We start from the raw sequence: 15,326 nt of genomic DNA, 5'->3' as shown, positions 1-15,326 counted from the left end.
CTTATGTGCCTGTGGCTTCACATGTCTGCTCCCAGAGCTCTTTCTCTGAGGAAAACTCTATTTATTTTTGACAGTCATTTACAGATGCACTTTTCTTCCTGTGTCATTTGTGAAGAAAGCACATGTGTGATCATGGACAAGGTTTTCCATTGCTTAAGTGTCTTCTTCCATTGTTGCCATGTCAGTGTGTCAGTGAAGAAAATGACTCTTGAAAGAGACCATTGTTCGGATTCGCGTTGTCAATGGAGACGGGGCCATAGCTCGGATTAGGTGGACAACAGGCAGCTTTCACCAGGCTCCTTGCTTTGTCCAGGTCTTCTCCAACAGGCTGGACATTTTAGAAAAGACACCCCGGTGAGCCGTGCCCCGCTCTGTTGCCCCTGTTTCCCTGAACACTGGGCACGAACGAGTTAGACCCTGGAGAAAAGGTTTAATAAGGAGTGGAGAATAGCCATTAGCTCCCTACCAACCTCTGTTGATGGAGGAGAAAATAGAGGGACCAATAGACCAACAAGAGCTATTGGAGTCTGTGACAATCACGTAAGCGGAAACCAATTATTTTTCCTGAGGTGAAGCCTGACTTGTTCATCAGTTCTGAGCATGTTCAGTCATTACAAAGTTCAAGAAACCAGAGTTGAAAGAAAATGTGAGTGGTTACATGATTAACCACCACAGTTCTTCACTTATCCAGAGCTGTGTGTATGCATGTGTTGGCTTCTTGATATTATTCCTTTGCTTATATCTGCCAGGCTCTGAGTGGTCTGGGTTGAGCTCCTTTCTTTTTATTACACTCAAACATACGTACACATGCGTACACGTACGTGTGCACACGAATGGCTGCACGCACGCAAATAACTCATATTTCCTATATTTCCTCCCAGTGAAGTCATGGTGTTACTGGATGCACTTGCTCACACTCTTCTATTTTGCATGTAGATGGCAAGCATTGATTTCTCCCAATGCCTGCCCTACATATATGAATTGTCTTTTCAAAATTAAATCAATGTTCAATCAATTTTCCAGAAATCTTTTCTGCCACAAACACATCTATCAATAGCCGCTGCATCGAGAGGATGGTGATTGAGCCATAATTAAGTGGGATTTTGTTCACACATACCTGTACCACTAGAGATAATTTGATCAATATCCTATGAATTATTTTAAAGGAATCAAGCCAGAGGTTTATCTCAGTTAAGGGTAAGATGTTCTTGTGATAATTGACACAAAACTGCACCAGACTGTGGAGACATTTGTAGGAAGAGCGAGGTGACAAAGTATTCAGTTTTTATTATTAGTGTTAGCTTTCTATTGCATGCCTGCTGTTTGCAACACTTGTGCGACTGTGAAAAGTCCAAGGATAAAGTTTCTTTCAACCAGCTGAATAGGCTGAAAGTGCACAGTGTGCTGTGTGAGTCATTGTTCAGCCTTGTGCCAAATGAGCGAATCCATTGGAAGATATTCGAAATAATGAATACATTCATGCAATTTGCAACTGACCTATTCACAGTGAATAAATGCATGCCATTATTTAAGGAAATCATCTTCATCAAGTAAGCATTTTTGCAAATTAATGTCAGTGACTGAGCATCAAGTTACAACTTGCCACAGTAAGCAAGGTTCTGTTTTGCATCAGTTATCATTTTTGATCAACCTGCCCTCATTTGTAGGACATGAGGAGAAGTCGCCCCTGCAGTAGTACATATCATTAGATGCATCAATGATTTTTTTTCATTTTTTTTATTTGATGAAAAGCATGCCTGGTTGGATTCAAGGGGGAAATGGCAGTTATGCATTACACAAGTGTGTTCAGTGGTTGGAGCTGGAATGAGGCAAGGTTAAATCACTTTTAGTGTCTTACTGACAGTAACTAGTGTTCAGTCCTGCAGCTAGATGATTAGCTAACTGTCTTTAATTACAGCTTAAAGTTGGCACGCTGAAAGGATGCGCACACACACACACACACACACACACACACACACACACACACACACACACACACACACACACACACACACACACACACACACACACATTTAAAGGGCTAATATGAAAGAATTTTAGTTGAAAAAGTTCATGAAATTGACAAAAATTATCAACAGAATGTGAATAAATACCAGTTTTGACGTTATGATGTCTGCTTGTTGTGTTGCAGAGATATCTACTCAAGTTACCATGCTAACCAGCTAGCCCTGGTCTGTTCCGGTCCAAAGCTCATGTGCTAGCGGTAAAAACACCAACACTCAAGCTCTCAGTCCGAACTGCTAGCTGCATGGCTAACTCAGCTAACCAGCTAAGAGCAGCTACAGTTAGCAGCAGTGAGTGGTTACTCTGGTGATATGTGACCCCCTGTTTGTCTTAAATATGAATTTGACAGGTGGCCAAATCTTACATATTTCACCTTTTAAAAGGTTTTAATCTACAATTAACACAAAGGAATATTCTTGCGAGCAGCACACAGTGTCCACCGTCAAAAAAACCCATGAAATGTATTTTTGCTAATTGGATCCAAACTAAATTTGGAGGTGATTTGAAATGCGATTCCAATCAGATTTCTACAGATGACACAGTGCCGATGTGAAGATCTCCACATCTGGAGTCAATGTTCGACTGCATCAGGTTTGAAACCCTCTCTCCTTTATCTCTCCTAGTTTGTCTACATGTTAGCCTCCCTACTTCCTCAGCACAGAAAACAAACCTGAGAAAGTAAAACAACAAAAAAATCCCCACACAGGTTGTAATTTGAAACATCTAGAAGCCCATTTAAAATCTAAATTCAACCCGTCGACCTCCATATGTCCATGGACCTGTTTCCATTGCACTCAGACTGCGTGCCTGCATGGCGTGGAAAGTTCAGGTTTCCCAGTTCCCAGTGTCACATGTCTCTCTCCAGATTAGCAACATGCATGGACGTGACAAGAGACCATCTGACACTACAGGCACATGCCAGCAGTGTATGTAACAGAGAAAGTCCATGATTGCAAAGGGTGTATTGAGAGATGGATAGCTGGATGGATCCAACAACATGTTTCAAGAGATCGTTTGGCTCACAGATCATGATCAGCAGCATAAAGGCAAAGCGAAAAGAGTTTCTCTGTGAATGCTAGTTTTCTTTTGAGCCTTTGCAGAAACATTTTCCCAGCATGAAAGAGTAAACTCAATAGAATTTCGACCAAACCTCAGTCTTTTAGCATCTAACTAACACAGCCTTATGTTTTTCAAACGCTCGGCCGTGTCTGAAGTGTGAAGCTATTCATCGACCTGTGAAGTCCGTGAGTGTCTTATCACTTCAGAGCGGTAAATCTGATGTGTCTGTTAAGTTTTGTGAATGACCTCTGTGGTGTGTGTGTGTGTATGTGCTGCGTCAGTATCTGTGAGCTCTGTCAGTGTGAGGAGCCATGCCACAGGGTTTAACCCCTCTGCATTGATCCCCAGGTTGCTCAGGGCGGCCGCCTAATTCTCCAATTTTCAGCTGTTAGAGATAGAATTGGAATAATAAACAGCTGAACCTCCCACTAATAATCCTGCTGACCCCCTCCTCAGTGCCTCCCTTTCTTACACACACACATACACACTTTGTCCCTTCCTCCACTGCTTGGCCAGCCTTCTTCAGGGCAACTGGGGCTGGGGTAGAGTTTCCTACTCTGCCCTAATCTGGGCCAAAGCCCCGGCACTCGCTCCCCTTCTCTAATGAAATGATATCGGCCAACCTTGGGAGCCTGGAATTGATTATCACCGCCAACACACACACACACACATTTGTGGATTGTTTGTGGCTATGTAAAAGCACATAGGTAGAACACTGGTGTGGTGTGCTTCATTGAGCTCTGAGATGCTGTCACAGAACGGGTAATACAGGAAATGTTTGTTTTGAAAAACAAAATGTACAAAATTTGTCTGGCATCTTTTTCTGGTTTCAGGCCTACGTGTTTGAATTTGGATGTTTAGTTTCCCTTTAAGCAGTGTTTTGGTCTGGCCAGTCCACACAGTCCTGGAAACAGTTAGCCTCCTGAGGTCAGACCTTAAGTCTCATACCAAAGGTCTGTTCCTCTCAGTTCTTATAGCTGCTCACAGATCCCCAAACCTCCAACCTCAATGCTTATCTACAATTTCAGTTACAATGTCCATGGACTTTTAAGTAACATAGGTGCATGTTTGCTAGAAAAAAATTTGCCATTCAGCTCATTCATTATTAATCTTGTTCTGTCTGGACATCTGCTTACATTTTTGAGAATTTTGTATTGGATTTTTGCAGATTTGTCCCTCTGCAACAAGTATTATACATTTCAACATTGACAGGAAACAACCTGCTCTAAAATTCCTTGTATAGTTAGGCTGCTTGATTTTTTACAAAATTAAGAAAAGTGTTTTCATGTAAGATGCTATGAACGCAGCAGCGTCACAGATTATAGCATTCACAAACATTCTTTGGGGCATTTATTTCCCATTTTTCAAGAGAAATGTAATTTGATTGGCTTAAAATATATTAAACACCACCCCCTTCCTATTTGTATGTATAATAGACTTCATTCAACCACACCGTGCACGTGACAGCTGGGGTACATCATAACTGTCCTCACACACATGTAGAGCTGGAATGATTAGTCGATAAGTCAATCAAAAGAAAGTTAATTGCTGACTATTTTGATAATGGATTAATCGTCTGTCATTTTTCAAGCGAAAATGTCAAACATTTGCTTCTTCCAGCTTCTTGGATGTAAGGATTTTGTTCTTTTCTTTGTATTTGGATTTAACATTGTTGATTGGCCAAAGACAAAGTTCTGAGACATCAGTACGGGCTTTGGGAAATTATGATTAGCATTTTTCACAATTTTTGAAATTTGTAGAAGAAACAATTAATCTATCAATCGTGAAAATAATCAGCAGATTAATTGCTGATAAATATAATCGTTACATGCAGCCCTACACACATGAGCCAAGCACTTTGCCATCAGGATTTTGTGGTACCAAGTAGGTTTGAAACGGTATGAAATTTTCATGCTATGATTATCATATAAAAAAAATCACATTTTCTTGGTATCACAGTATACGGTATGACATAATTATCACTATTATCAGTTACAATAACCTTTGATAGGATAAAAATAGAAGGGTTTTCTTTGGTTTAACAAATGCTTTAACTTTCACATATGCCCTGACAGACATGAAACTTGATAATAACTTGAATAATTATTTTCTAAATAATACTAATACAAATTTAATACCATAGATAACCAAATGTACATGGTTTATGTTCAGACATTGTCAATTTTTATACAACCGTATACCTTGAAAACAATATACTGTTGCAACCCTCATACCAAGTAGCTGCCACAGTACCAAGACAGTTTTCTTTTATTTTTCATTATCCTGGCTGAAGATAGACAAGGATTAGTGGAGAGAGGGGATGAAATGCAGCAAAGGGCCATGGGGTGGAATCAAACCCATGGCCACTGCTAAGGACTCAGCCTTAGTACAACTTTGATCTACTCCCCCTCAGATGAGAAATTATGTCCATACAGCCATTAAGCATTATATTTTGCTTAGCTAATCACCCTGTGGGGCTGTGCTGCATGCAGATTTTCATTTAACCCAATTAAACATAAGCCTGATTCATCAGTTTGGCTCAATGAAACCAGCTGACCCTTTAACACAGTTCATCGTTGGGCGAGCAACCTGCTGAACGGAGGTGTTGAGTTGACATGCCCTGGAGTACGAGGTCAAAGACTAGCGTGTTGACTTGCACCCTCTGTCCATTCAGGAGTCATTTTCAGCCTGCAATGGCTCTGTTGTCTGCCTCTCATATCTCTCCATTAACCTCCAACCACCAGGCACCTCCCAACCCTGACAGTAAACCATGTCCCCCCCGTTTCCACTGGACTGAATGTCCTCTGAACGTTTGGGGAGCCTGAGCTGTCACAAGTGTGCAGAAATATCTTAATGCATCAGAGAAGGAGGTGGGATCTTTTTTGACACCTGTCAAAGTCACTCATGTGACACAAGAACCTTTCTGTGCAGGCATACCTGCTCTGTCTCACTGAAACTCTCTTTCAGTCGTATTTTTCTCTGTTTTTGGCTCGTCTCATGTCCTGGGGCCCTGAAGTCTTTGTGCTTCAGTAGTGCTGGGCTCAGCAGGCTGCCTGTGTCCACACACTGCTGCCTCAGCACTAATAAGGCAATAGAGTGATAGAGAGAGCGCCAGAGTTGTCTGCTTTCAACATCCCTACTCAACCGTACCCTCACCTAAACCCCCACAGAGACACCATTAGCAAATCTATTGAGGATCCCATATTAGGGAAAACATTAAGCAGTCTAATTGTGGTTCTGAACTGGGACTCACTGGGTGTGTTAAGTTTTGTAACCACTCTAATGAGTTGCTGCGTTTCCTCCAATGGGTTTATTGCCCTACATTCCAATTTGAGCCATGTCACTGACCACTGGGGCATCTCCTCAAATAGCTCAGCCCACAAGTCCAACAAGAGAGCTTTCAGAGGCCATGTATTAAAAGAATAATTAAGGTTTATTACAACTTGGATTTTAATTTGGCTGTCATCAATTCCAACTGTGATAACATTGTACTCATCAACGTAATCGCTGAGAGTCAGGAATACGCTGACATTGATACATGACAAATCTGAGAGGGCAAGAAAGACGAGCAGTCAGGCGATCAGATACGTTGAAAACAAGCCAACATTGAACAGGAAACTGTACGTCAAGGTACGTAGAACCGTGAAGTCGGTCAGTAAATTGATGGATGTTTAGTAACGGACATTTTGGGTGATAATTTCACAATTTGACGCCCTTTATCTTCCATATGAGTTTATTTAAAAAAGTTTTCCCTACCTGATTTATTTTTTAAATGTGGCCACGTTTCTTAAACTCACCAATTAACTTTGTGAATAAAGATATTAATATTACCAATGGGAATGATAGCCCAAACTATGAAAATACCAAACTAAAACTTAAATTACCAAAATGACAACATGAGCTAGCATGGCTACAGTAGAGGATGATTCATCTCATTTCAACAGGCCTTCAGGCCAGCCTTATACCGTCACATGTTGAAGTGCACAGGATGCTCCGGCCGCTGAACATATGATCACAATGTCCCTCTCTATTTTCAGCTGGTCCGCTCATTCTGTGCTCACTTCTATATGAATGTTATGTGTGTGTGGGTGGTATCCTCTAGCCTGTGCGGCAGCACAACAGGGAAGCTTGACTAGAGTAGCGGCTCCGCGTAACAAGAGGAGATGACTGGGCCCTCGGTGTGGTGCTAAAAACAGCCTGACAGCTGTGTGTGAGGAGTGAGTAAATGAAACTGGAACAGCACCTGATCATGGGATAGATGGAGCTCTGAAACATTTCTGAGCGACATGAGTGTTGCATCATAAACATAATCATTTAACACTATTTAGTATGGTGTTAGTAGAACTGTTGTGTTTGCTCTCTTTGAAACATTTTACTGTGAATGCCAGAAACCTCATCACCTAAAAAGAAGTGTGTGTAAGATATCACAACATGAAATTAACAGTTACTAATCCCAGAAATGCTTTTGTAGAGTTGGCCTGTTTGTTGTTTTTTGAGGGGTTTGCATGATTAGTCTTCTCATTTAACTTGCTAGCCATTGGTAAGTTTTGTATCTGGTCATCTCTGACAGAAGTTTGGAAAATAAACTGATGGAAAGTGTCTGTAACTCCAAACTCAAAGTACTTTTACCTCCAAACTGTACTCAGCTGAAGAACTTTAGTACATGTATTTAATGTAAACTGTTCGCTTCTCTGAACAGAAAGTCTCAGTCCCACTGTGTGTTTAGCTCCACTGTAATTTATTAGCTCTGTTAGCTCCCAAAGACATTACAAGACTCAGCTAATAGCTAACAAGCTCGTCTCCTTACAATTTCAGTAAGGATTTGCAGTGTCATCTTGGTTTAACCAGCACAACATATTTGCAAGTCTCTGAGTTGCAATCCTGTAATGGTAATGATAGTAACAGTACAGCATACTCTGTTCACCTCAAACACACGTTCTGTTGTCCCCGGGCAGGGTACGATGGGTTAGGGTTACCCTGCGGCAATTTAGCTGCACGTAGAGAAACTTGCACGTTTATCTGATTGGCTCTTTTGATCAGCCGTTACAGAGACCGCTGATCATAATATTTAGAATGAGTATTGGCCAATAATGATCCGTGGCAAATTAATACTTATTAGATAAGGGTCTCTTCTATGAAAGTCAATACCAATCATTTAAAATAATTAAATAGTGTATATTACGTCCTTCCTGGCGAACTAGGAACACCCTGGACTGAGATATGTTGTCTGATGATCCTGGATCGGGGTTATGTGACTCACACGTCAGCCCAGTGCATCAGCCATCTTTAAACTAATGACGTGCTCCTCTTGACTCGATGACATTTTAAAGCAGCACCCTCTTTGGTGCTGTGTACTGGTGTCCTGGTTGTTCATGGGCAGCTACTTATCATGATCGATTTTCAGGCTGTTGTTACGATTTTGATTGGCATCTACCTGTTGTTGATGAAAAATGGAGACAGGATGTAGAAATAAATCTGGAAGTGTAAGCTACCACTTTCCCCTGAATGATGACAAAGCCCTCCTGACGTCACTGCTACCCACTTGGAGGGAGGAGGACCCGACTCCTGAGATGGTCGACCTCAGGTGCGTCTTGGCACAACTCGAGGTGTTTAAACTGGTAATGGAAACAACAAAGACTAACGGTGCATGGTTTGACTCAGCATGGGATGTAAATATCAGTAGGCTGGCACTTAGCTCAACCTTATTGTCTTGTTTTCTATTTCTGTACGTGTTACACACAGAAGATGTGACATGTTGGGGCGTCGTTGGAATTTGTTGGAAGGCATCAGTGAAGGAGCTGAGCTATGAAATGAAAAAGTATGTACGTTTTTCTGCCGTTAAGCAATTTGGTTCCTCTTTTATGAGTAATTGATTGAATATTTCTAGCAACTTCTAGAAGAATCAGTAGATTGTTCCACAGCCAAAATCTGTCCACTGTTCCTTCAGCTCTTCCTTGATCCTCCTCGGGCAAACCAAATTTACCCTGATCACTTCCCTCCAACCAAAAACTCTCTCTTACTCCACTGTCTTCTGTGTCCCAGCTCCTGTATGATCGCCCTCTCTCTCCTTCAGAGCTGGATTGGTCAGTCCCCCACCCTCCCTTCTGCCCTCCCCTCATTCTCTCCCTCTCTCTCTCTCTCTCTCTCCCTACTTAAATACTTTTAGCATAAAGAGAGAGAAGGAGGGGAGGGAGCGGGGGATGGGAAATTCATGGGGGAGGGGAGCTGAGTGCTCACTCTGTTGTCACTGGCCAGAGAGAGCGAGAGAGAGAGAGGGAGAGGTAGAGGGAGGGAGGGAGGGAGAGAGAGAGAGAGAGAGAGAGAGAGAGAGAGAGTGGACTGGTGTCCCATATGTGGAAAAAAAGCATAGCAGTGCACACACGAGTCTGGTCTGCTCCAGGGATTATCGTGGCGCTTTCAGATCTGATGGAGGACACGCAGGCATGAATAGGTAAGGCTGTCTGTCTTCTCTGCATCTCCGTGTTGATCTGCTGTCACAGCTCGCTGTTTGACTTGGCACCGCTGGCCGAAGTTGGAGCTGAGCGTGTTGTAGCAGCTCTCCTCTCTGACCATGAGACATTTCTCCTGAGCAAACCAAACCTCCTAACTCTGCCTTCACCTTTCAGCCTCTCTCTCTCTCTGAACTGCACAAGGACAGGGCTGTGTTTGTTTTAAGGGGAAGCTGTGGTTTTGCTGGAGCGTAGTTAGTTATTCTGGGCTGAGTGTTAAAAGTTGACTGTCAGTTTGAGCAGAGGGGGTCATAGTGTTGTATGTGAAGCCTGTTGGTGTCCAGGGACAGCCGTGTGCTCATTGCGTAATTTCCTCTCTGAATGGTACATGAGTGAATGTAAATTGGTTACTGATTGTTTGTTTGTATACATACTGAGACAGAGAGAATGACAACTGCAGTAGTGTGCAAAACCAGTCAGTGTCATAATGATGCATTACTGCTGTAAAGTAGTTATGTTATTTTCTATATTTCCATCATGTTTGTTTTTATACAGTGCCTTGTAAGAGATTGATGTATATTTACGGGCACATTTACACTTTTATTTGTGGAATAAAATGTTTAAAACTCTTTTACGATTTCAGTCACCTCTCTATTGTTTTTGCACTGTATTTTCTGAAGCAGCTGAGCACCAGCGTGGATAGGACTCGGGCTTCAGTGTCCACTGAATTGAGAAAATAACACAAATGGCTGTTGCCTAAAAACAGAAATTCCAACAGTCGTTGTAATCTCGTGGGTTTGCTCAGAGAAGTGCCTCATTTCAAAACAAAACAATAGAAAGTGGAGGATTAAACTGTTTTTAATCTGTGCATGATTAAAAAACGGGACATTGACAACCCAAACCAGCACACAGACAGACTTTATTTAATTTGGCCTTACCTTTGAAAATAGAAAAACATAGTCCGCTGAATTAATAAGTGTATTAAAAGATGTGCTTAAAATTTTTAGCACACTTGAAAGAGAGGTATATTAATTTAGATAACTAGATAAGAAAAGCGAACTTTGTCATTGCAGAACACATTTTTTTCTTCCTGCATTTTGCTCCAAATGTGTTTGGTCTCCTAAGAATGCAGTCTTTATTGCCCCAGTGCACGGAGCAATGGTATGCATGAGTCTTTTTGTGAGGCAGATTTAGAAAGCCCTCTTTAGAGGCCGAATGCTGCTTCACAATCAGCTTAATGCCTGCCTATAATGAATACCCTTGTGTGCGTCAATTTGGCAGACTCTCTCTCTCTCTGTGTGAGTGTGTGTGCAGACTGTGTTTTTGTTACACTGATAGGGTTCTCAGGTTGGTCAGTAATTCTATCGTACTGTGGGTGAATTCTGCTCTGTGTGTTTGTGTGTGTGAGCTTGTGTGAAAGGGTTAGTTGACATGTGAGTGTTTGTCCAGACATTGTGCAGCAGCCTGTAACTGCCTCACCTCTCTTTCTCTCTCCCTCTCTCTCAGGGCTGTTGTGTGGTCAGTGCGAGCTCCTGCTAGTGATGGACTACAGCCGGACGGACGCTAACCTTAGCTGGCATTCACAAAACAGCATTCCTCCTTACTGAGACCAGCTCCACAGAATGCTGAGTCCTATTGTCCCCTATAGTGAGTACACAGCTACACACTTCTTTCTCTCTACTTGACTCATTTGGACTTTGCCTGAATCAATGAGCCCCCGCTCCAAAAATAAGCAAGAGTGGACGCTGTGTTCTTTAGTTTGCAAACAGAAAATGTGCAAGCCTCTCAGTGCAGAAACCTGACTTTTTCCTTGACGTGCACACTGTGGAAATGCTAAACCTTGGCCACTGGCCTTGTCTGAATGTTTCATCACCGGGCGGAAGACACAGTTGGGGGAAGGAAGAGGGACAGAGGGAGGTTGGAGCGCTGATGGTTTAAGCAGCAGAAACCCCTTTGGTTCTGCCAGTGTCATTTTACCAATACAGCTTCCAACCACACACGCTGCCTCCTGCTCTCCCTCCTTTTCCTCCCCCCTCCTCTCTCTCTCTCTCTTTTCTCCCTTCAATGCTGACCTAATAACTGACATGTCCAGTTTTGCCCCCCCCCCCCACGCACCCTCCCACCAGGTTTCATTTGAGTCCAGTGCTCCGGCTCTCCAAAAACAGCATTGTTTGCCGGCCAGCATGGGGCTGCCTCCGTGGCCTCGGCCTCAAGAGCCCCTTTTTCCCAGCTCTTTACCTCCCCTCAAAGGAGCATTATCAGCCTGACAGTTACAAGAAAAGAGGGAGAAATCAAACAGAATGGTTAATTTAAAAAGTATTACTACATAATAGATGGTAAAAAACTTTGGATTTGTTTTCCTAGCCGTCAAAAATGGATTGCAGAGGCTGTGTAACGCAAGTGTGTGGGTGTGAGAATTCGAACTGGGCGAAACAGCCTGATTAAAGCATCATGAGCGGATGTTTGACTGTAACCATGACACTTTATTTGCTTTTTGTAAATTTCACCCTTGAAATAGCCAATGTTATTATCTGACCACTCATCAGATGAATGGAATTTTGAATAGCTGCCAGAAGAATAAGTACTTGACTTGTGTGTTGTTATGAAACTGTCCTCTCAGTGTGGCTCTTGGTTTATTTAATGCTCCCAGAACATGTTTTTTCCTTTCTAGCTAAAAATCCAATTAGCCTGAGTTAAACATGCATGCGTGCTTGCGCTGCTTCCCATCAAGGTCTGTTTAAGTAGTCCTTCCATCCGCTCCCTGCACCCTGTTAGTCCACATTGACTGAACACCGTCTCCATGCTGCTAATGTGGACGGCACGTCCAAGAATGTCACAAACGGCTGGTGGAATAGTTAGCATGCCTTCAGAGCCGGCACACTGCTGCTCCTTCATGAGAATCTTCCAGTACACTGCGTGCTAGCTTTTGTGTGTGATTTCGCTTTTATGATCAGGATGCACAATGCTGGTTTTCATCCGCTCTGCCCAGTAGCTTGATGGTTTTTCATTCACAGAGTGGCTCTGTTCTGCAGAGCTTTTGCGGGTCGTGATCGTTTCAGAACAGTCTACCAGTGTGCACGTATGTAGACATAGGGGACGTATGAGCGCACACAGCAGTGTTAGGTAGTCACGTTGTTTACTCTCAGACCAGTGACACACAAACACACCCCTGTGCTCACTGGTGACACTGCAGCTCACTGTCTTTTAGTTAAAGACTGTAGTCATGATTCTACTGAGTAAAACGCAGGACTTTGCATATGTGCAGGACATGCGAAGACTCTCACCTCCATGTTGGAATCCCCTTTGTGGGAATGTGGAGCATTCCCGCTTCCCAACGCCGAGTCCTGCTGCAGGCATTTCTGCCCCTGCACAAAGATGAGTTCTACTAAATAATTGCACACATGGGCAGGACAGGTACACCCACCAACACACTTAAATCTTTGTTATCAGGGCTGCTCTCTCAAATCAAGTCTCAATGATTTAGTTTGAGCCAGCCAGTATGTGTGTGCGTCTCATTCTTCTCCGGCGTGTCCGGCCTTGGTCCTCGTCTCCGGCCAGTCCAGAGGACTTCAAGCTGGGGCGAGCAGCCACGGCCGGACCTGACAAGAAACCTGAGAGAGATTCCAGGGGCCATGGATACTCCTGGAGGGATTTGGTGCAAAGAATCTGTAATCTGCACTTCAAACACACTCTTAAATCAGTCCCAGGCCGCCAACCCAGGAGTGCCCTAACTCTTGTTGCTGGGGGCCCCCGCTGGTGTAGCGATACCTTTTCTTTTAAAACAGCGCACACATACACACACACACATACACACACAGAGCAACTACACACAGGACTCCAGATCTGGCAGTTTTTATAGCTCTCCTCTGACTGACCCCTCTCCCTCTCCTTTCTCTCTCAAGCTCTGTTTTTATGTTTTGTGCGAGTGTCTTTGTGAATGACTCGGCTAAGTCATGGAGTAGTTTGTATAGAAAAAAGAAGGAGTAGATCTCATCCTGGCCCCTGAAGGAGCAGGTTGGAGGGCCGCGCTGGCGTCTATCTCTATTGTGGGCAGAGTGGTATGAGTGGTGCAGTGGAGGGGCCTGGGAGGCCCTTTAGTAAACACACAGTCTGCTAAAGTGTGTGTGAATAAGAGCTGGGATCATTAGTGTAGGGTGTGAATGGGCTCTAATTAGCCCCCAGTGTGTGTGTGGTTGTGTGTGTATGTGTGTGTATGTTTGCATGCCTCTGTGTCCACAAGAAAAGAAGGTTAGGGACCCAGGGCCCCGTGAGTCCACTGGCCCTGCGCTCTGTCTCTCTGAGGGTTCATCAGCTCATTAAGGAGACCTCAGCTCCCGTTAAGGGCCCAATTAAGAAGCAAGGTGGTGAGGCTCATTTGGATGGCAACACTTCACTCGGATTCCTGAGGCAGCAGGATTCAGAGCCCGACAATGAGACACAACGTCTTTCACAGCAGCACGGCTAATTAGTAAATGACCACCGCTTGAGAAATAACACACTTTAATCGTTATGCCATTAGGTGTTTGATGAGCACTGATCATAAAATGCATCGCCACAGAGGGAAGTGTGGCTGTTGAATATATCGAGCTTCCTCTAATTTGTGTGTGTGTGTACTAACAGAAAACAAATCCCAGAGCTGTCCATGTGATGAGAGAATAAGCTGGGAGCACAGAGGGGCCAGGGGATTTGGACAGAGAGGAGGGAATGCAACATGCTCACTGGGAATGGGAGGGAGAATCAGGGAGGTGGAAAAGCGGAGAAACAGAGAAAGAAGGAGATTGCAAGGAATAGATAGAGCTGAAGAGGGGGAGATAGAGCAGAGATTGGGTGAGTGAGACAGATGGAAGGGGTGATTGGTCATCACAGAGCCTTAGGACAGCTGTTCTTTGATATATTAGTGGACACAATGACCTAAAGCCAGCCTGCAGTCACAGAAAATAGGGACCCTGTTTTTCTTGAAGGGGAGGGAGGCGGGGGGGGCTCTGCCATTTGTGGACATGCGTTAGAAGGCAACGGGGGATGGGGGAGTTGTTTCTAAAATTACGAGCATGAAGTGACGCATCCAGCAATTATTCCGCAGGCTTTCTAGTTTGGGAGAGTGCTGAGGAAAGGGCTGTAAAATGAGCACGCTCTCAGATGGGAGTTTGCTTTTGCTGCACTATCATTAGCAATTCTAAACACGTTTGTCAATTAATCAATGTTTAACAAATGTCATCAAGTAGTTTGGCTACAGCCTCCTCTCTGTCCACTCTGCAAAACAACAACTTTTAATGACAACCTGAATATCCTTTACCGCTTATAAATTGTTGAATCACCACATAGAAGCTTTTGTTGTTTAACAATAATTGTCATTTATCCTAACTATATTTCATTACAGACAAGGGCGCTATGATTTCATTACTCTTTTATCTGCATAAATACTCAATACAAGGCTGTCAGATTGTCCTTCCCCTCTAATAAAACCATATTAGCTGCACATGCTGACAAAAACTATTCTGACAGCTGGCCTGAAACAGCCCCAAAGGGGGATGAAACAAAAAATAGTGCAAGTCAAACTGTCACTCTGATACATGAGTACAGAAAGCTCTGTCCACAGTAAGAGAGACACACACACAGAGGACATCCCTCAATGCCACTGCAGGAGATGGGCTCCTTCCTCCTGGGATCTGACTGGTGAGGCGTGTTTGAAAAGAGCTGCGTCTGCTCGCGCTCTGGGCAGCAGGTGTGAAAACTCCCCACCAGAACTCCCGCACTCTTCTGTTATTACATCTTTTTAGGGCCGTGAAAGAGGGA

At 43.5% G+C, this 15,326-nt stretch overlaps 1 protein-coding gene across 3 annotated transcripts in view; it reads left to right on the top strand.

Annotated features, from left to right (window-relative positions):
• The window catches only part of fignl2 (fidgetin like 2), a 41,291-nt gene that overhangs the window by 15,345 nt on the left and 10,620 nt on the right, over window positions 1-15,326 (top strand). Inside the window, exons 1-2 of one of the 3 annotated variants that reach the window (XM_073470161.1) lie at window positions 8,536-8,902; window positions 11,040-11,180. In XM_073470161.1, coding sequence (XP_073326262.1) covers window positions 11,156-11,180 — 25 coding nt within the window. In that variant the 5' untranslated portion in view covers window positions 8,536-8,902; window positions 11,040-11,155. Of the gene's footprint in view, window positions 1-8,535; window positions 8,903-9,436; window positions 9,536-11,039; window positions 11,181-15,326 lie in introns of those variants that run through there. The other 2 variants (XM_073470160.1, XM_073470162.1) reach the window with 2 other exon arrangements.

The sequence above is a fragment of the Pagrus major genome, chromosome 7, assembly GCF_040436345.1.
Source record: "Pagrus major chromosome 7, Pma_NU_1.0".
NCBI lineage: Eukaryota > Metazoa > Chordata > Actinopteri > Spariformes > Sparidae > Pagrus > Pagrus major.
The sequence above is the reverse complement of the archived record's forward strand: the minus strand, read 5'-3'. Positions and strand labels throughout refer to the sequence as shown.